The 16039-nt window shown below is 35.0% G+C and overlaps 2 protein-coding genes across 3 annotated transcripts in view; one reads left to right on the top strand and one right to left on the bottom strand.

The window, feature by feature from the left end:
• The window catches only part of LOC140447621 (uncharacterized), a 53935-nt gene extending 45686 nt beyond the window's left edge, over nt 1-8249 (top strand). For both annotated transcript variants that reach the window (XM_072540378.1, XM_072540377.1), the window contains exon 3: nt 8059-8249. The gene's annotated coding sequence lies outside the window, so the exon portion shown is untranslated. The remainder of the gene's footprint in view (nt 1-8058) is intronic.
• Nucleotides 4659-7773, bottom strand: LOC140447620 (uncharacterized). The gene is made up of 4 exons (XM_072540376.1): nt 7113-7773; nt 6627-7055; nt 5921-6157; nt 4659-5854 (listed from the first exon to the last, which is right to left on the bottom strand). The coding sequence occupies exons 1-4, from the start codon at nt 7504-7506 to the stop codon at nt 5796-5798; spliced, it is 1119 nt and encodes a 372-aa protein (XP_072396477.1). The 5' UTR covers nt 7507-7773; the 3' UTR covers nt 4659-5795.
• Nucleotides 8250-16039: the final 7790 nt, after the last annotated feature.

Here is a 16039-nt window from a genome sequence, read left to right as displayed (position 1 = left end):
TGTGAATATAAGAGAAATATTCAAAGCAATGGAAGAGCTAGAAATACAAAATCAGTTTGTAAATTTAACAAAACTAACTCTTAAAAAAGTTTAATGTAGAGTACGAATTCAGGGAGAACTGTCTGAACCTTTTAAAGCAAATAACGAGCTGCGCCAGGGCGACCCTCTCTCATGTATACTGTTAAATCTGGCTGTGGAAAAAGTAATACGTGTATCACTAATCGCAACCATTGTTTGAATATATAAAAATCAGTGCAAATCCTTACCTATGCTGATGATATCAATATTGTTGGGAGAACGGAAAACGCGGCACGACAGGCGTACGTAGCATCAGAAGAAGATTCATTTACAAAAATGGGTTTAATAATAAACACCAACAAAACAAAGTATATGAAAATAAGCACGCAACCACAAATCCACAAACACTGAAAATAATACTACCGCAGAATTTGCATGGTCAACAGATGCTATTCTGGGCTTAATCTCCTTAAACCCATAATTATACCGAGAAATACAAAAATAAAACTCTACAAAACAATAATACGCCCAGTCCTAACATATGGTTCAGAGACCTGGACTCTAACAAAAAGAAATGTTTCGAAAAAAAAGTACTAAGGCGAAACTATGGAGCAGTGAATGACAATGGAGTGTGGAGAAGACGATACAACTTCGAACTTTATACAATATACCCAGAAGAACACCCAGCTAGAAAAAACGGGTCTATCCTTTATAGACCCGTTGGTCAGGCGGAGGAAGGCGGTAGATAGGGACGACTGGAGAGAAATTCTTGAGGAGGCTAGAAAATCCGAGGATTATTTTATAGTTACCCTGTATATTAAAATCAGTAAATGTCTTAGTGTATAATCCATTAACTCTTTTCCCATTATTTTTTATGTAAAAAGATGCTTTTGTTAGTTTGTCTAAACTATCAAGCATTAAGGTGCAGTCTGTCTTATGCGACTGTCGCATGTGTTTGACGCAAACAGCAATCGCAAGCGACGTGATATGAACTCGTCAAATGGTAACCATTACAAGCGGTCTGCCTTATGTGTCCAACGCAAGGAATTGCATTTGCCTGTTGCATTCGCTGCATATGATAGCGGTGATCAGCAGCGACTGCATGCGTCCAATTCGCAGAACACTACAAAATTGAGTGACTTTGGTTTTTTCAACAAAGCTAATAACGGTGCTAGGCTCAACAAGCTAATTTATGAGAAATCTGAGCTGTATAATCCATCACATGATTATAGGGATATTAACAAGAGGAACGTGTGAAAAATAATAAAACGTTGTTTCATCATTTATCAGATATTTACTTTTTAAATTCAATTGGTATCCTTTTTCAACTCATCACATAAATTTCATGAGTTTTATAATAATAATAGTCTCCCGTTTTATACCGCTCGCGGCTTTGGGAGTATAGCAGGGTAGTCTGCTATATCTAGGGCCTACGGTATACAAGGAAGGTAACATGGCCAGTGCTACGCTTCAACCGCCATTTATTACCCCTTGTTTTACCCAAGGTACTCATTTTATTCAGGCTGAGTCGACCTGGGGCCTATAGACATTTTTAAAAATGTCTAGTTGTTCTTGCCGGCGGTAGGATTCGAACTCCGGCCCACCGGCATGCGAGGCAAGCATCCTACCGCTTGCGCTACGCAGGCCCTGAGTTTTATGAGTTTTATTCTTTTTGCATTTACATAGCATTATTTTTAAAATGCTTTCCTCCAATTGTAACGACAACGCTAGCGTCATCGCTTTGCCAACAGCTATGTGTACCCGTACTCCCAACAACAACCTACCACTATTATCGATGCGCGCTGAAGATGCAACACCAGCCAAAAGTATAAAATGTTGCGAAAACCGACAGAGAACTAAATTCGATCTGGCAAGTATCGATCAGGGTCCAGCGTCCTTTCTCGTCCCCGCGATCGAGTAAGGATCGACCGCTTTCATTTTACACCTCGCCTGTGTCGAGTATTGATCGATCGCTCCCGCGGTCTTTAATTATTGAGTAAAGATCGTTATACCCATCCACATTCACCAGTTGAAATCGTCAACCAAGAAGTGGACAGGATGTTGAAAGAAGGAACTATCGAACCCTCCACAAGTGTTTAGAGTTCACCGATTGTACTAGTGAAGAAAAAGACAACTTGTACAGATTCTGCATCGACTTTCGAAAAATTAGTGAGCTGTCAGCTAAGGACACATATCCAATACCTGTCGGGAAATTCTCGATAGACTTAAAGAAGCACATTTTATTTCAACCCTCGATTTAAAACAAGGTTATTTGGATTATTCTGTATAGTACTAAACATAGAAGCTAGTGGAAACATCTCATAAACCCTATTACTTATCGTAAATATCAGATGTCGAGCCTCCGATGAATTAAAGACTACACTATAATATACAGCCTAGGTTTGGCGTGATTGGTTGGTGGGTGGGTCCCAATTTAAAAATTGGCGGGTTTCATGTTTTTTAAAATGACAATTGAGGTATTGTGACACAGTATATCGCTAAAAAATTTATTAGCAGAGTAGCAATCTACTGTGGTATTGGTACAAAGCGGATGATATTCACATTTTAGGATTAAGCTGGCTATTATAGTTTTATTAGAAATGTAATTATTTTTTCTTTTGAGATTATGTAGGTAAAATTAATTTCTGACTTGTGTTTTTTTATTTTGATATGCTAGTGATGCTTTTTTATTAGATATATAGATATTGTTTTAATTTTTTTTGATTAGGTAATTTTTTTATTAAGATTTAGAGGTTCTTCTTATTATTTTTATTTCTAGAACATTCATTAACATTATTATTCTCGTTAGCTTTCTCTATGTGGGATCGGCTTCTCTAATTATTTTCCTGTAAACTTTTCTGTTCTCTTCCAGGGACTAAGTACCTCTCCGCTTTTTCTCTGAGATTATGGTTTTTCAAAAACATGCAATTTCTGTTCATCCCCTTTTTTACTGCCCTACATTCAGTACCATACATCATAGCTGGTCTAAAAGCAGTCCTATACAATTACCTTTTAGTTTTCTTCGTACCTTTTTTATCACACATCATTCAATTTGCCTCTTTCCTTTATCTTTAATTGAAGTATGATAAATAAAACGGTAATACCGATCCTAAAAGCCGAAAATTATCATCTTTTTTGAGTTCTTGTCTATTCAAGCCAACTACTCTATCTGGAATTGAAATATCATATTTAAAAGAATATTCTAAATATTTTGTTTGTATCCAACTTAATTTTAATCATTTTTCATTAAGGACTTGTCTCCGCTACTCTATACCAAGCAGGTTCAGTTGTTATCTAATCCAGCACAAATGAGAATAAATATGGGCGAAACCCGGATGTGGTATTGGTACAAAGCGGATGATATTCACATTTTAGGATTAAGCTGGCTATTATAGTTTTATTAGAAATGTAATTATTTTTTCTTTTGAGATTATGTAGGTAAAATTAATTTCTGACTTGTGTTTTTTTATTTTGATATGCTAGTGATGCTTTTTTATTAGATATATAGATATTGTTTTAATTTTTTTGATTAGGTAATTTTTTTATTAAGATTTAGAGGTTCTTCTTATTATTTTTATTTCTAGAACATTCATTAACATTATTATTCTCGTTAGCTTTCTCTATGTGGGATCGGCTTCTCTAATTATTTTCCTGTAAACTTTTCTGTTCTCTTCCAGGGACTAAGTACCTCTCCGCTTTTTCTCTGAGATTATGGTTTTTCAAAAACATGCAATTTCTGTTCATCCCCTTTTTTACTGCCCTACATTCAGTACCATACATCATAGCTGGTCTAAAAGCAGTCCTATACAATTACCTTTTAGTTTTCTTCGTACCTTTTTTATCACACATCATTCAATTTGCCTCTTTCCTTTATCTTTAATTGAAGTATGATAAATAAAACGGTAATACCGATCCTAAAAGCCGAAAATTATCATCTTTTTTGAGTTCTTGTCTATTCAAGCCAGCTACTCTATCTGGAATTGAAATATCATATTTAAAAGAATATTCTAAATATTTTGTTTGTATCCAACTTAATTTTAATCATTTTTCATTAAGGACTTGTCTCCGCTACTCTATACCAAGCAGGTTCAGTTGTTATCTAATCCAGCACAAATGAGAATAAATATGGGCGAAACCCGGATGAAGCCCTATTTTCACACAAAATTGGCCAGTTTCACCTACAATTGTATAGTTCTAACACTATAATAGTTATTCTAACTATATATAGTAGTTCTAACACTATTATAGTTGTTACTTGCTCATACTCCACTCACACATTCAGCTGGCACTCCTTTCCTACTAAATCTCTGCCACAGTAGGTTTCTGATAACTTCATCATGTGCTTTCTCAAGATTAATAATACTATTCGCAAGTCTATCTCTTTCACTCTAAATTGTTAAATTAGCTGTTTTATAATAAAAATTGCTGATGTAGACCTGCCTCCTTGCATAAATCCAAATTGACATTTATCCATTTTCATTTTTTTAGAACACTGAATTATATTAGATTTCACCACAAATGTAGGATAATAAAAAGATATATATTGTGAATCGAGTACTATGAAAAATTGTCATTGTTAACAAAATGAAGCAGAGGTTTACTGGAAATAACTATTGCAAACCAAATAAAACACTAAACAGTTATGTTTAAAATGTCTTTATTCTTTATTAAAAATCTGGGAAATCAAAGGAGGGGGGGCCGTTATTGATGCAATGGCGAAGGAAAACCCCTCTAAACCTCGCCTAGGGCCCAGTACATCCCAATTTAAAAATGCAATTCTAATATAAAAGCATACAAATATAACATCATTACTTAACACAGCTTTAAAATTCAGGCCTAAACTAAGCATTTATACATATATTTTATGAAATTTTATTACATATATTACTAATTGTCGCTGGATTTGACCCTCGGGAATGAGGGAAGGTGGTCCAGTCGCACTATCCATAGCTATGTTGGACCGGAGCATATAGGGATCACGGTCCGTGGACATAAAGGTTATATATGAACCCTAGCTAGCGGGAAAAATACCTTTATTAAAATACAATAAAATGTTTATTACAAGTAAGAATCTGCAATAAAAGTTGATTAGTATTATAACTAAGAATCTGCAAAGAAAGGGGTTAGATATCTTAATACTAAGAATCTGAAAATAAAGTGTTAATTAGTCTTAGAACTAAGAATCTGTAAAAGAAGGTCGTTAGTTATGACATCTAAGACTAATTAATGCAAAAGGCAATTTGCAATAGGTAAATAAGCCTATAAAGTGAGCTACAAGAATGGTTCAAATTTAATTTTTAATCAGTTTCTTTTTTTATTGGAAGGAAAATATTCCTGCTTTTCCATTTTTCGCTTCTTTGTAATATCCTTAGGGGTTTCCTGAAATTCTTTCTTCACTTTGCGCTTTGTTCCTTGAATGTCCCTCACAATTTTGTCATGTAATCTTGCAAAACTTTCATCATCTAAGTCTTCCATTAAATTTACCAAGTTTTCTATTTGAAGACTTCGTTTGGTTTTTTCCTGGATGACATTTGTCTGTTCTACCTTCCCTCTGACAAACTCATTAATTTCCTCCTGATGCCTTGATTTGATAATTGAAGTTACTGCCAAACACCTTGCAGCATCATCTAAAACAGAGTTAGTTCCCTCGCGCTCCTCGTGCATTCTTACCAAGTGCACATGCTTACACAAGATATTCCTCACCACATATTCAGCACACTCACACTGATAGCGATGAATACAAATTTTACATACTCTACAATACAATGTCTTCACTGTCAATCACTCATAAAATGTTCTGCATGAATTCCAGTTTGCATTCTATTCTTGAGAGCACCTAAAAGTTTTTAAAAATTATTTTTACTTACCAGTCATAAATTGTCACTACTCATATAATACATACCTAAAAAAACTTCTTGAACTACTTGGTCCAATCGGTTTGACAGTAAGAATGCAACTGGAAATCCTGTATTCCTGTCATCTTTAATAAGCACCACTGTTAAATCCATTCCCCTCTTGTTCGTGCCATGTGTACCATCCATACAAATTATGCTATGGAATTCTCTTAATTTATCTTCCATAACAGAGTTCATGAATCCTAAGGCAAAATCTTCTTTTTTAAGTACATCATGTTGTTCTCCTAATAAAAATAAAAAATTTATAGTTTAGAGATAATTAAAGATAATAAATTAATGGTAAGAGACTGAAATTTTATTGTATTTTTTAACAGGTAATCATTAGTCCTATTTTTTTTTGTGTTGACTTCTTATTTAACATATCATATTTATCAAAAACTGGAAGAGCAAAGTGTGAAATAGATCAGAATGGAGAAGTATTCTTTAACAGACTAAGACCCAAAAATGGTTGTCTAGTAAAATAAAAAACTAGTAAGTTTGCCCAATAAATCAGCACCTCCATTACAAAATTAGTTTTAATGTAAAAAACCAATGACTACAATCTTACGAGATATATTATTTAAAAATGTATATTGTTGATTCTGCTAAGAGTAAGGTTTGTTACATGAGTCAAGTGATAACAATTCACACAAGTCAAATTGGAATAGGATTAATTATAATTGTAGTAGGCATAAAAAAATGATAGGTCTTTACCTTCCTTCTTGAATAAGAAAGCATAATTCTTGTTGTTAGCATTCCACTCCTGAACCTTTAAAGCCGTTGCTACCATATCATTTTGATCTCGTTTCTTATATGTATTATACTTCCTGGACAAATTTGAGAGGTCTTTACTTGTTAATAGGGCAAGTCTTTCTAGTTTTGGTGTTTCCAATTTTCTTGAATCTTCTAAAATTCTGCTGGATGGCACCCCAGATATTAACTTCTCTACAATCATTTTTTCTTCTGCTTTTGCCAGATGCATGGTTCTTAATTCCTCTTTATGTCCAGCATGTGTTTTCCAATAACTGACTGAAACTTGTCCTTGATCTCTCAGTTTGCAAATCAGCCTGGAGGGACACACTCCTTTAATTTTAATTGATCCACCAGATTTCTCTGTTCTAATTTTATAGTTGGGCTTATATCCTAAATATAGATTAGTATAAGTTTTAAATATTACAAGTAACAAAGTATTGTACCTACCTTTAGTGTTACTTCTGTTACACTCATAGTATAATGTCTTCTGTTCATTTCTATTAACAATTCTATTCAGTGTATAACTTGTCTCAAATTTCTGCATGTCTTTCCATGTCTCATATTCTTGTAAACTAGAAAATTCAAAAGTTATTAATTCAATACTCACCTGGTGGTTCCCTTTAAGATGTTTTCGTAAGTTCTCATGGCTTTTGAAATTAGTTTCTTGTTCACATAAGGGACAAATAATGTGATTAATTTTCTTAATCGACATATCTATGTTATGTATTCCTTTGATATGACGATTTCGTAATTCCACATTTTTAAATATTTTGCTGCAAAGATGGCAGGCTCCTGAGTTAATTTCACAGCTTGTTGAAGTGGATGGATAGACAGAATCCATAATTGCTTGCTAAAACAAAGTCTTAGGTAATTAAATATGGTGTTCTAACGAACAGATTTTTAAAACAATTTAACAGATTTTTAAAAATAAATGAGAAAAATTTAAATTGAAATGTTCTGTGTGGTTGCTTATTGGCAAATTGGTATAAAACCGCCTAATCACAGATGTTTAAGCGCCAAACAGAGAGATACATAACCTGAAAAATTCAAAATCCGATGAAGATGCTGACCAATCCACAGCTCTTATGCTGTGACCAATCACGCCAAACTTAGGCTGTATATTATAGTGTAGTCTGATGAATTAATATCTCAAAGACGTGATTCCTAAAGCCGCGTCAGATCCAATCGTTTCATCTCTTAAGTTCATTTCAATTCATTTCACTACATTATCTTATTAATATTGTACTATCCCGGAAAATTACCTTTTTGAAATTTGTTTTCTTCAATATGCTATGTTGTGCTAAATTTCTTTTTTTATTAACAGTTTCAGCAGAGATAAAAAGTACTAATAAATTTTAACTTTCTTCCTCTAAATGAATGTTTTTGATTTTAGATTAACAGGAGTCATATCCAAGAGATCAACTATCAGTATATTGAATATTATGGAAACGAAAATCCACTTGTATTTACAATCATTAAATAAATGTAATAATTAATTTACTTTTGAATAATGTAAATATATTAATGTAAACGATGTGATAAATATTTAGTTTTCTTCAGTTTAAATAAAAAAATGTTTCTATTTTTAAATTTCTTTAATGAATGAAGTTATGAAAACCAAAATTCTTATCATTTGTTGATGATATCCCACTTTTAGAAGTATTGTGTAAACTAATACCAAATGATTTGGTTGCTTATCAATTGGCAACAGGAGGGTACAGATCGATAACACCCAACATGAAATCAGTAGAGACAAAGGTGGTTTTATGGGCTATCGGTGGCAATATGGACTACCCTATTTTCTGGTAAACAGGAACTAAAAGTAGTAGTTTGTGTGAGAGCCGCTAGGAAGCTATAACACATTTAGTTACGCAGTAGTTGAGTGATTGACGTTTTTGTGTTTTTGCGGAAATGAAAACTTTTAAAGGTAATGATTGATAGCTTATTACAAGTATTAATTGTGTAATATATGTAGGGATTGGTTTAGCACTACAACGTAGTTAATAATAAGTAGTTGTTAACTGGTGGGGTCGCGTTACTTTCCAAGATGGCGAAAGTGGTAATATGGGCAATCTCTGTGGTGGTTATATGAGCTACCGAATCTGTCTAGCCCATATTACAACCCCAACAAGATTTGTTTTTTTATATTACAGATGCCTAGGAAAGTTTTAAATCCACGTAAGAAGAAAGGGATTTTTAAAAGCATCCAAAGAATTTTCGGTACCTCGAACTACACTTCAAAGACTAGTTCATCTGGGAATACTTCCTGAAGAAGCGATTTCAAGAAAATTGGGAAGAAAACCAATTATGCCCAGTGAAATGGAAGCCGAACTTGTTCACTATATGCTTCTTATGGAACAAAAGTTTTATGGTCTAAAGAGAGATAATAGGCGTTTAACTTTTCAACTGTGCGAAAGGAATGGAGCAGACCATCCTTTTTGTCTTATTGGAGTGGCTGGCAGAGCATGGTTTGACCACTTTTTACACCGTCATAAGAATGTGTTGTCTATTCTAAAACCAATAGCTACATCATTTTCCAGAACCTAGGGCTTCAATTAAGTTGCTGTTAATGGGTTTTTCGATATCCTGGAGGCAGAGTTAAGAAAGTGTAACTATCCTCCTGACCGCATATTTCATGTGGATGAGACCGGTTTATCCGTCGTACGGAGTAAGGTACCTAAAGTTGTGGGCCTTAAAGGTAAACTGCAAATTGGTGCCTTAAGTGCTGCCGAAGAGGGTCTCTTGTGACCGTTGTGTCAGTTGTATGAGCACCAGTGGGACATTTTTTCCACCACTGATGATTTTTCCTATGAAAAACATAACAGATGTCTTGGTGAAAGGTGTCCCTCCTGGTTCCATAGGAAGAGCCTATCCGTCTGGTTGGATTCAAGTGAAGTTATTCACTGAGTAGTTAAACCTTCTTTGGGTGCCGTGTCCGTATTCAGACGTTGGCCGTCATCATGTTTACAATTTCCTGAAACCTTTCTCTGTCGGCTGCTGCGCGAAATATTTCTTCTACTGTGGAACCACACCATTGTCTAATATTACGCAGCCATCAAAGTTTCTTTCGACCAATCCATCTCTTTCCTTCCACTTTTCCTTGTATTATAAGGCGAAGTAGATGGTATTTAGGTCCTCTAATTATATGGCCGAAGTATTCTGTTTTTCTTCTCTTTACGGTGTTTATGAGCAGACGTTCTGAATTGATCATTTGAAGAATATCTTCATTGGATGTGTTCGAAACCCACGATATCTTTAGGATTCGTCTATAGCACCACAATTCAAATGCTTCTAACTTGTTTAGCATTGTGGTTTTTAACGTCCATGTCTCACAACCATACAATAGGATGGACCACACATAACATTTCAGGACCTTCTTACGAATATTCATCGACAGGTTTCTGTTCTGTTATAAAACTGGTTTCCAGGTCATAAAAGCCTTAATGTCGATCCTGGTTATTATCTCTTCATCAGAGTCACAATTTACATTTAACCAGCTGCCAAGGTATTTGAAATGATTTACCCTTTCGATCTCCTCTCCATTAAGAAAAATCAGACCTTGATCTATATTGATCTTCCCAACTGCCATCCACTTTGTCTTTGAAATGTTAATTTTAAGGCCTCTCCAATAACTTGCTTCACTGACTAAATTTAGTAATGTTTGGAGATCTTGTAAATTTTCTGCAAGAATGGCTGTATCGTCAGCGTATCTAATATTGTTAATTACTTCCCCACCTAGTCTTACTCCCTCTTGTCTGTCATCCAAAGCCTCCCTAAAGATTTCTTCAGAGTACAGATTAAAAAGAGTGGGTGACAAAACACAACCCTGCCGTACTCCACGTTTGATGGATATTTTTTCAGTCGGACTGTCTTCAATTTGGATAGAGGCTACTTGATTGTAATATAAGTATTTCAGCAGTCTTATATCATAGTGGTCAAGTCCTGCTGCCCGTAGGCAATCGAAAAGTGTATCGTGTTGTACTCTGTCGAACGCTTTCTCGAAGTCAATGAAATAAACATTATTTCGGAATTCACAACTTTTTTGTAATAGAACGTGCATAGTAGTTAAAACATTTTACCGAAAAATTTAATCCTACAAATGAGAGTCCCGTTCTTCTTATCCGTGATGGCATAACACCCACACTAAGAATATTGATGTCGTAGATATTGCAAGAGGCAACCACATAACAATAATTAGCTTACCACCTCATACTTCTCACAAAATGCAGCCTACTAGACAAATCATTCATGTCTCCTTTTAAACATCGTTATAGTGAAAATGTTGGCAGTGGATGCTCCATAATGATAAACCATTTGGACCGTATAACATAGCTAAGCTGTTTGGAAAAGCCTATCCAAGTGGTCAAATGACCCGCCATGGTTTCGTAGTTTGTGGAATATATCCATGCAACCGAAACATCTTTTCGGATGTGGACTTTGATCATTTTAATATGGAAGAGCTGGGCATAGACACATAAGGACAGAAAGAAATCCACAAACACTTTACCGCAGGGACCGCACCCCAGGACTCGCCCCAAGTCACTGGGAGGACACAACAGCTTCAGAAAACTAGCGCAGTCCAGAGCAGCACACTCTGTGCTAAAGACGTAGCAGGAGCTGGTCGTTCAGGCATGTCATCCATGTCAATGAAAAAGGCAATGGTTTCACAAAGAGACAGTTTACCTGTTCCAAAAAACAAAAAAGATTGACAAATAAAGGATCCAAAGCAGCAGTTATAACGTCGTCACCATATCAATTAAATTTGAAAGAAGCTAAGAGAAAAAGTGAGTGAAAGGAAGTTGATAAGCAAAGGAAGGTGAACTGTTAGCCCATTTAACCACCACATTTTGTAATTTTCAAATTTTGTCATTTTGAAAAAATATTTTTTTTGCTATAAATTTCTAAAACGATAAAATTTTTTTATTAAACTAAATTTGTTGTGTTACACTTTCATTTGTTGTGATTTATTCATAATGCAGGTATTTATGATGGAAAAACAAAATGGTAGCCCCTAATGCACTGGCAGAAATATATAAAACAAAGCCTTCTTTTATATAAGCAATTTGGTTTGTTCATTGTCGGATGGTTACCTCTATGGAAGATTGTCACTCCGTCTCTTTCGCGGTCGGCCGATACTTCGTCTACCACGTGGTGATTTATCCCTTGCTATTTTACCGACTCTTGTGATTCTACTGATATGATTGCTCCATTCTTTTTTTCTATTTAATGTCATCTTTTATACCCTGTATCGGGTCTTGTTTCTGACGCATGCGTCATTATTGGTCTTACAAAGTTCCCCTGCATATTTTGTTTGTGGATTTTAGACAAGCATATGATAGAGTCTATAGAGTCAAAATGTATCGAGCAATGCAACATTTTGGTATACCAAAGAAACTGATCCGGCTAGTTAAAATGACACTAAATAACTCTACGTGTGAAATTGCTTGGCAGGGTCACATATCAGATCAATTTACGGTTTATTTACATTATTCAACTTATTGTGAGAAACTGTAATCAGAAAATGCAGCATGAAGGTGGAAGAAACGATCATGAAAAATGAGAACCAGTGCTTGGCATTTGCTGACGATCTAACGATCCTAGCAAAAACCAAGAAAGAATTAAGAAGAGTTGTGAAGAAAATCATTGAAGAAGCACATAAATTCGGATTGGAACTAAATGAAGACAAAACCAAATATATGATCATGGGAGGGACAGAAGGAAAAAAGAAGACTTTAGTGTGAGGTCTGTAAGTGGTAAAAGCTATAGTTTTAAAAGGGTGGACAAATTTGAATACTTGGGTGTAGTTTTCGATGAAAATGGAAAAGAGAAATGGGAGCTCGAGACCAGAATAGCAAAAGGGAATAAAAAATTAGGTAAAAAATTTTATGTAAAAATCCTTTATAAAAGGTATATAAATTAAAAAACCCAAACGGGCTATGTCATGAAGACAAAACGTTTTCGGAATCCATGTTCCATCATCAGTGTCCTAAAAAGTATATAATCACTTTAATTAAAAAGAACATGAAGTTAAAATTTTGACCAAGGTTAATACAAAATGTGGTTAATACTTACTAGGTGTACATGTTTTGAGCCACTAAATATCATGGTAAAAACCCGTTAAAAGTTATATGTTACAATTTAGTTTACATTATTTAGTATTATATTTTAGGATGTTAAAGTTATCAGTGCATATGATAACATGGCAACGCACGACTCCACATGAAGTTGCTGGTCCTGAGACGAAGTGTATACGGGGACTTGATGATAGCAACTGATTTGAATGACAAAATTGACATGTTAGGACGGAAGTCCGAACAAAGCAGTCATTATAACTTAATGTCTGTGTCTAAATATGACAGAACCTGGAGAAAAGTGTTTTATTGATTAATGTATGTGGAATGAATTGTGATGAAGAATTGTGTGGGTACTGATAGGCAACCAACTATACATAGGTCTAATGAATTGGTGTGAAATCAGAATTCTAATAAAAGGCCCTTTATGTTTTACAACATTTGGTACCTGGAAAATGCAAAATAGATATATGTGGGAAGTCGGATGCTTGAGACTTTATTGTTGATGGGTGAAATAGGAAACATATTTTTTTTTTTTTTGAAAATGATATTAAGTGAATACAATAAAATACTTTTGTAATGTGGTGTTCGTTAGATATATCAGTGGCCCACCCAGAATTTGTCTGAGGGGGGGTTTTGAAATTTGTTGTGCTACCTCCATTTTGAGTCCCTAAAATTTGAGTTTTAGTTTAATTTAAAGTACTAAAGATAGCATTGCCAAAGATTCCGGTATCTATTATCCTGCCTACTAACTAAAACCACCCTCTCTTACTTGTGCGCATTTGACTGTCGCACGTACCGTACTCCGAAAGTGGGGTGGCCGCTGTAAGACTGTCGACATTTTTGGAACACTCCCGTCTCTTATCTAGATTTTATCTATTATTCTGAAGCTATTTTCTTGTGGAATTTTAGTAATTACTATTTTAATGGGAATAAGCAACAATTGAAGGTTAAAATAAATTTATTGATGTTTGACATTAATTCAACTTGTAAATAAAATACATTTTGGAGACGACTATCGCCGAATTCCCGTTCTTTTCCGCCAATCCTGCCGGTCCAAGACATGCTCCTCCTCCAAACCTCTCGATTCCATCGCTCTTCTAATCCCTTCATTCCATGAACGTCGAGTTCTACCTCTTTTTCTTATTCCAGGGGGCTTCCATTTGTGAAGTTTTTGGGGCCAACGTTCGTCAGGAATTCTCAATAGGTGTCCAAACCATTTTGAACCTCTTCCTTCTATTATGTCAATGACTGTTTCGGTAGCATTAATGTTATTTCTTATAGAGTCGTTGGTCTTCCTTTCCTGCCTTAATGTTCTAGCATTTCTTCTCAAATAATCTATTTCAACTGTCAACAATTTTCTCTTCAGGTCTGCATTAATTGTCCATACTTCAGAGCCATAACAAAGAACTGATTCAATCACGGTTTGCCCTATTCATTTTTTGTTCCTTTTGGAAATGTTGCGATCCCACATAAGGAGTTCAGACATCCTACAATTTTACGTCCCTGACTAATTCGGTGTTTAATTTCGGTTTCTCCCAAGCCGTTCTTAGCAATGGGTGCACCTAAATATTTAAATTTTTCCACTTTTGGTTTTTGATTTCCACGTCCTCGTCGATCAACACTTCAAACCTTGCATCTGCATTGATAACTAAATATTCGGTTTTCTTCATGCTGACTTATAACCCCCATTTTACATATTCTCCGTATAGACGCTTTATCATAAATTCTAGATCATAAGAATCTTGAGCTAGGACGACTTGGTCATCCGCAAAGTTCAGGGAGAACAGTACATTTCCTATGGCCATTCCCATTACCTGGCAGTGGGTTTTTCCAATTTTGGATGGCAGTGGGTTTGTTTTAGTCCTTTAGTTACTTTTACTGACTCTGATAGTCTATTTCCGATTTTTAGGTAAGTCGTGTTATACCTGTATACTTCTGTGATTATTCCTAAAAGGTATGGACTAATGTCGAGTTGTTGTAAAGGTTGCCACAATTTAAGTGTTGGAACTGTATCATACGCCTTTTCTAGGTCGATGAAGGCTAGATGTACTTCGCTACTAACTGCTATTCTTTTGTCTATTTATTGTTGGAGTATAAACAACTTATCAGTGCAAGATCAAAGATTCAAACGTCAATAAACTTATTTTAACCTTCAATTGCGGCTTATTCCCATTAACATAGTAATTAGATCTTATCTCTGTCGTTGGCCCGGTGTTTCTCTTCTTCTGCTTGGATGTAATTGTGAACACTATTCCATCCCTCCGTACTTCCCGTCATCTTCACGATCATATCTCTTACAGTCATAGGGTTCATACCTATTTCTTTATACAATCTGTTTCTCTCCACTGTACATCTATTACACTCCAGCATTATGTGAGTAACAATGTCGGAATATTCGCAGTATAGGCATATTTATCTGTATCTGTCTTTCTGAACCTATGAAGATACGCCCTAAATCAGACAATCTACCCAGTCCCTTAGGCTCAGGATAAGCACCTTGGTCCTCTGGGCAACATCTTCCTTGTTGTTCCCCTCTTCTTGCCATCTTTTCATTGATCTTTCCCTTTCTCCTTTTTTTATAGCTGTTGTCAAATGCCCTTTTCTCTCATAGAGATGTCTCTTTTCTACTGCTAACACATGCAGAAGAACACAACCCGTAATAGTCCACAAGGCCGCCGCAGATACCGTCCTCTAGGCGCATGCTATTCGCAACAGACTCGTTCTGTCTACTTTTGTCATAAGCCTAATATTAGGTATATTTATCTAAATATAATGAAAAATATTATTAATTATAGTGTATTAATTATTGTGTATTTATACAATAATTATTGTGTTCTACATATTTAAAGTGGTAATTTAATTATTCAATTAGCGTTTTGGATTTTTTGTATTGTGTGTCAAAGACAAGTTACATTTTCCTACTATTATTTATATATTTTTACTTTATATGGCCTGGGTTTTAACCCCCAAAACCCCCCCTGAGTGCGCCACAGAGATTTATAACTTGAGCATAGAAGGCCCTGTATGTTAAAAAAAACAACACTTGGTACCTACCTGGTAAATATAAAAGAATTCTCAAGTTACAAGTTCATGAACATAAATAACTGATTATGTGTTATCGGATAAAGTTGTTTTATGTTAACAACTATATGAGAAGAATAGAAATTGATGGTTGAAACGTGGTTTTTTAATATGTTGATCATACGTTACTCAGCTTATAACTTAAGATGAAGAGGCCCTATCTGTTATAAAGCAACAATAGGTACATGAGAAATATAAAAGGATAAGTTATAAGTTCAT

Source organism: Diabrotica undecimpunctata, chromosome 8 (assembly GCF_040954645.1).
Source record: "Diabrotica undecimpunctata isolate CICGRU chromosome 8, icDiaUnde3, whole genome shotgun sequence".
Classification (NCBI taxonomy): domain Eukaryota; kingdom Metazoa; phylum Arthropoda; class Insecta; order Coleoptera; family Chrysomelidae; genus Diabrotica; species Diabrotica undecimpunctata.
The sequence above is the reverse complement of the archived record's forward strand: the minus strand, read 5'-3'. Positions and strand labels throughout refer to the sequence as shown.

Excerpts from the sequence above, each read along its gene's own strand:
- LOC140447620 (XM_072540376.1), bottom strand. The coding sequence starts at position 7,506 with ATGGATTCTGTCTATCCATCCACTTCAACAAGCTGTGAAATTAACTCA. Across the intron at positions 7,056-7,112 it reads TAACAGAAGTAACACTAAAG|GATATAAGCCCAACTATAAA; the intron begins GTAGGTACAATA and ends ATCTATATTTAG. Across the intron at positions 5,855-5,920 it reads AGTTCAAGAAGTTTTTTTAG|GTGCTCTCAAGAATAGAATG; the intron begins GTATGTATTATA and ends AAAAACTTTTAG.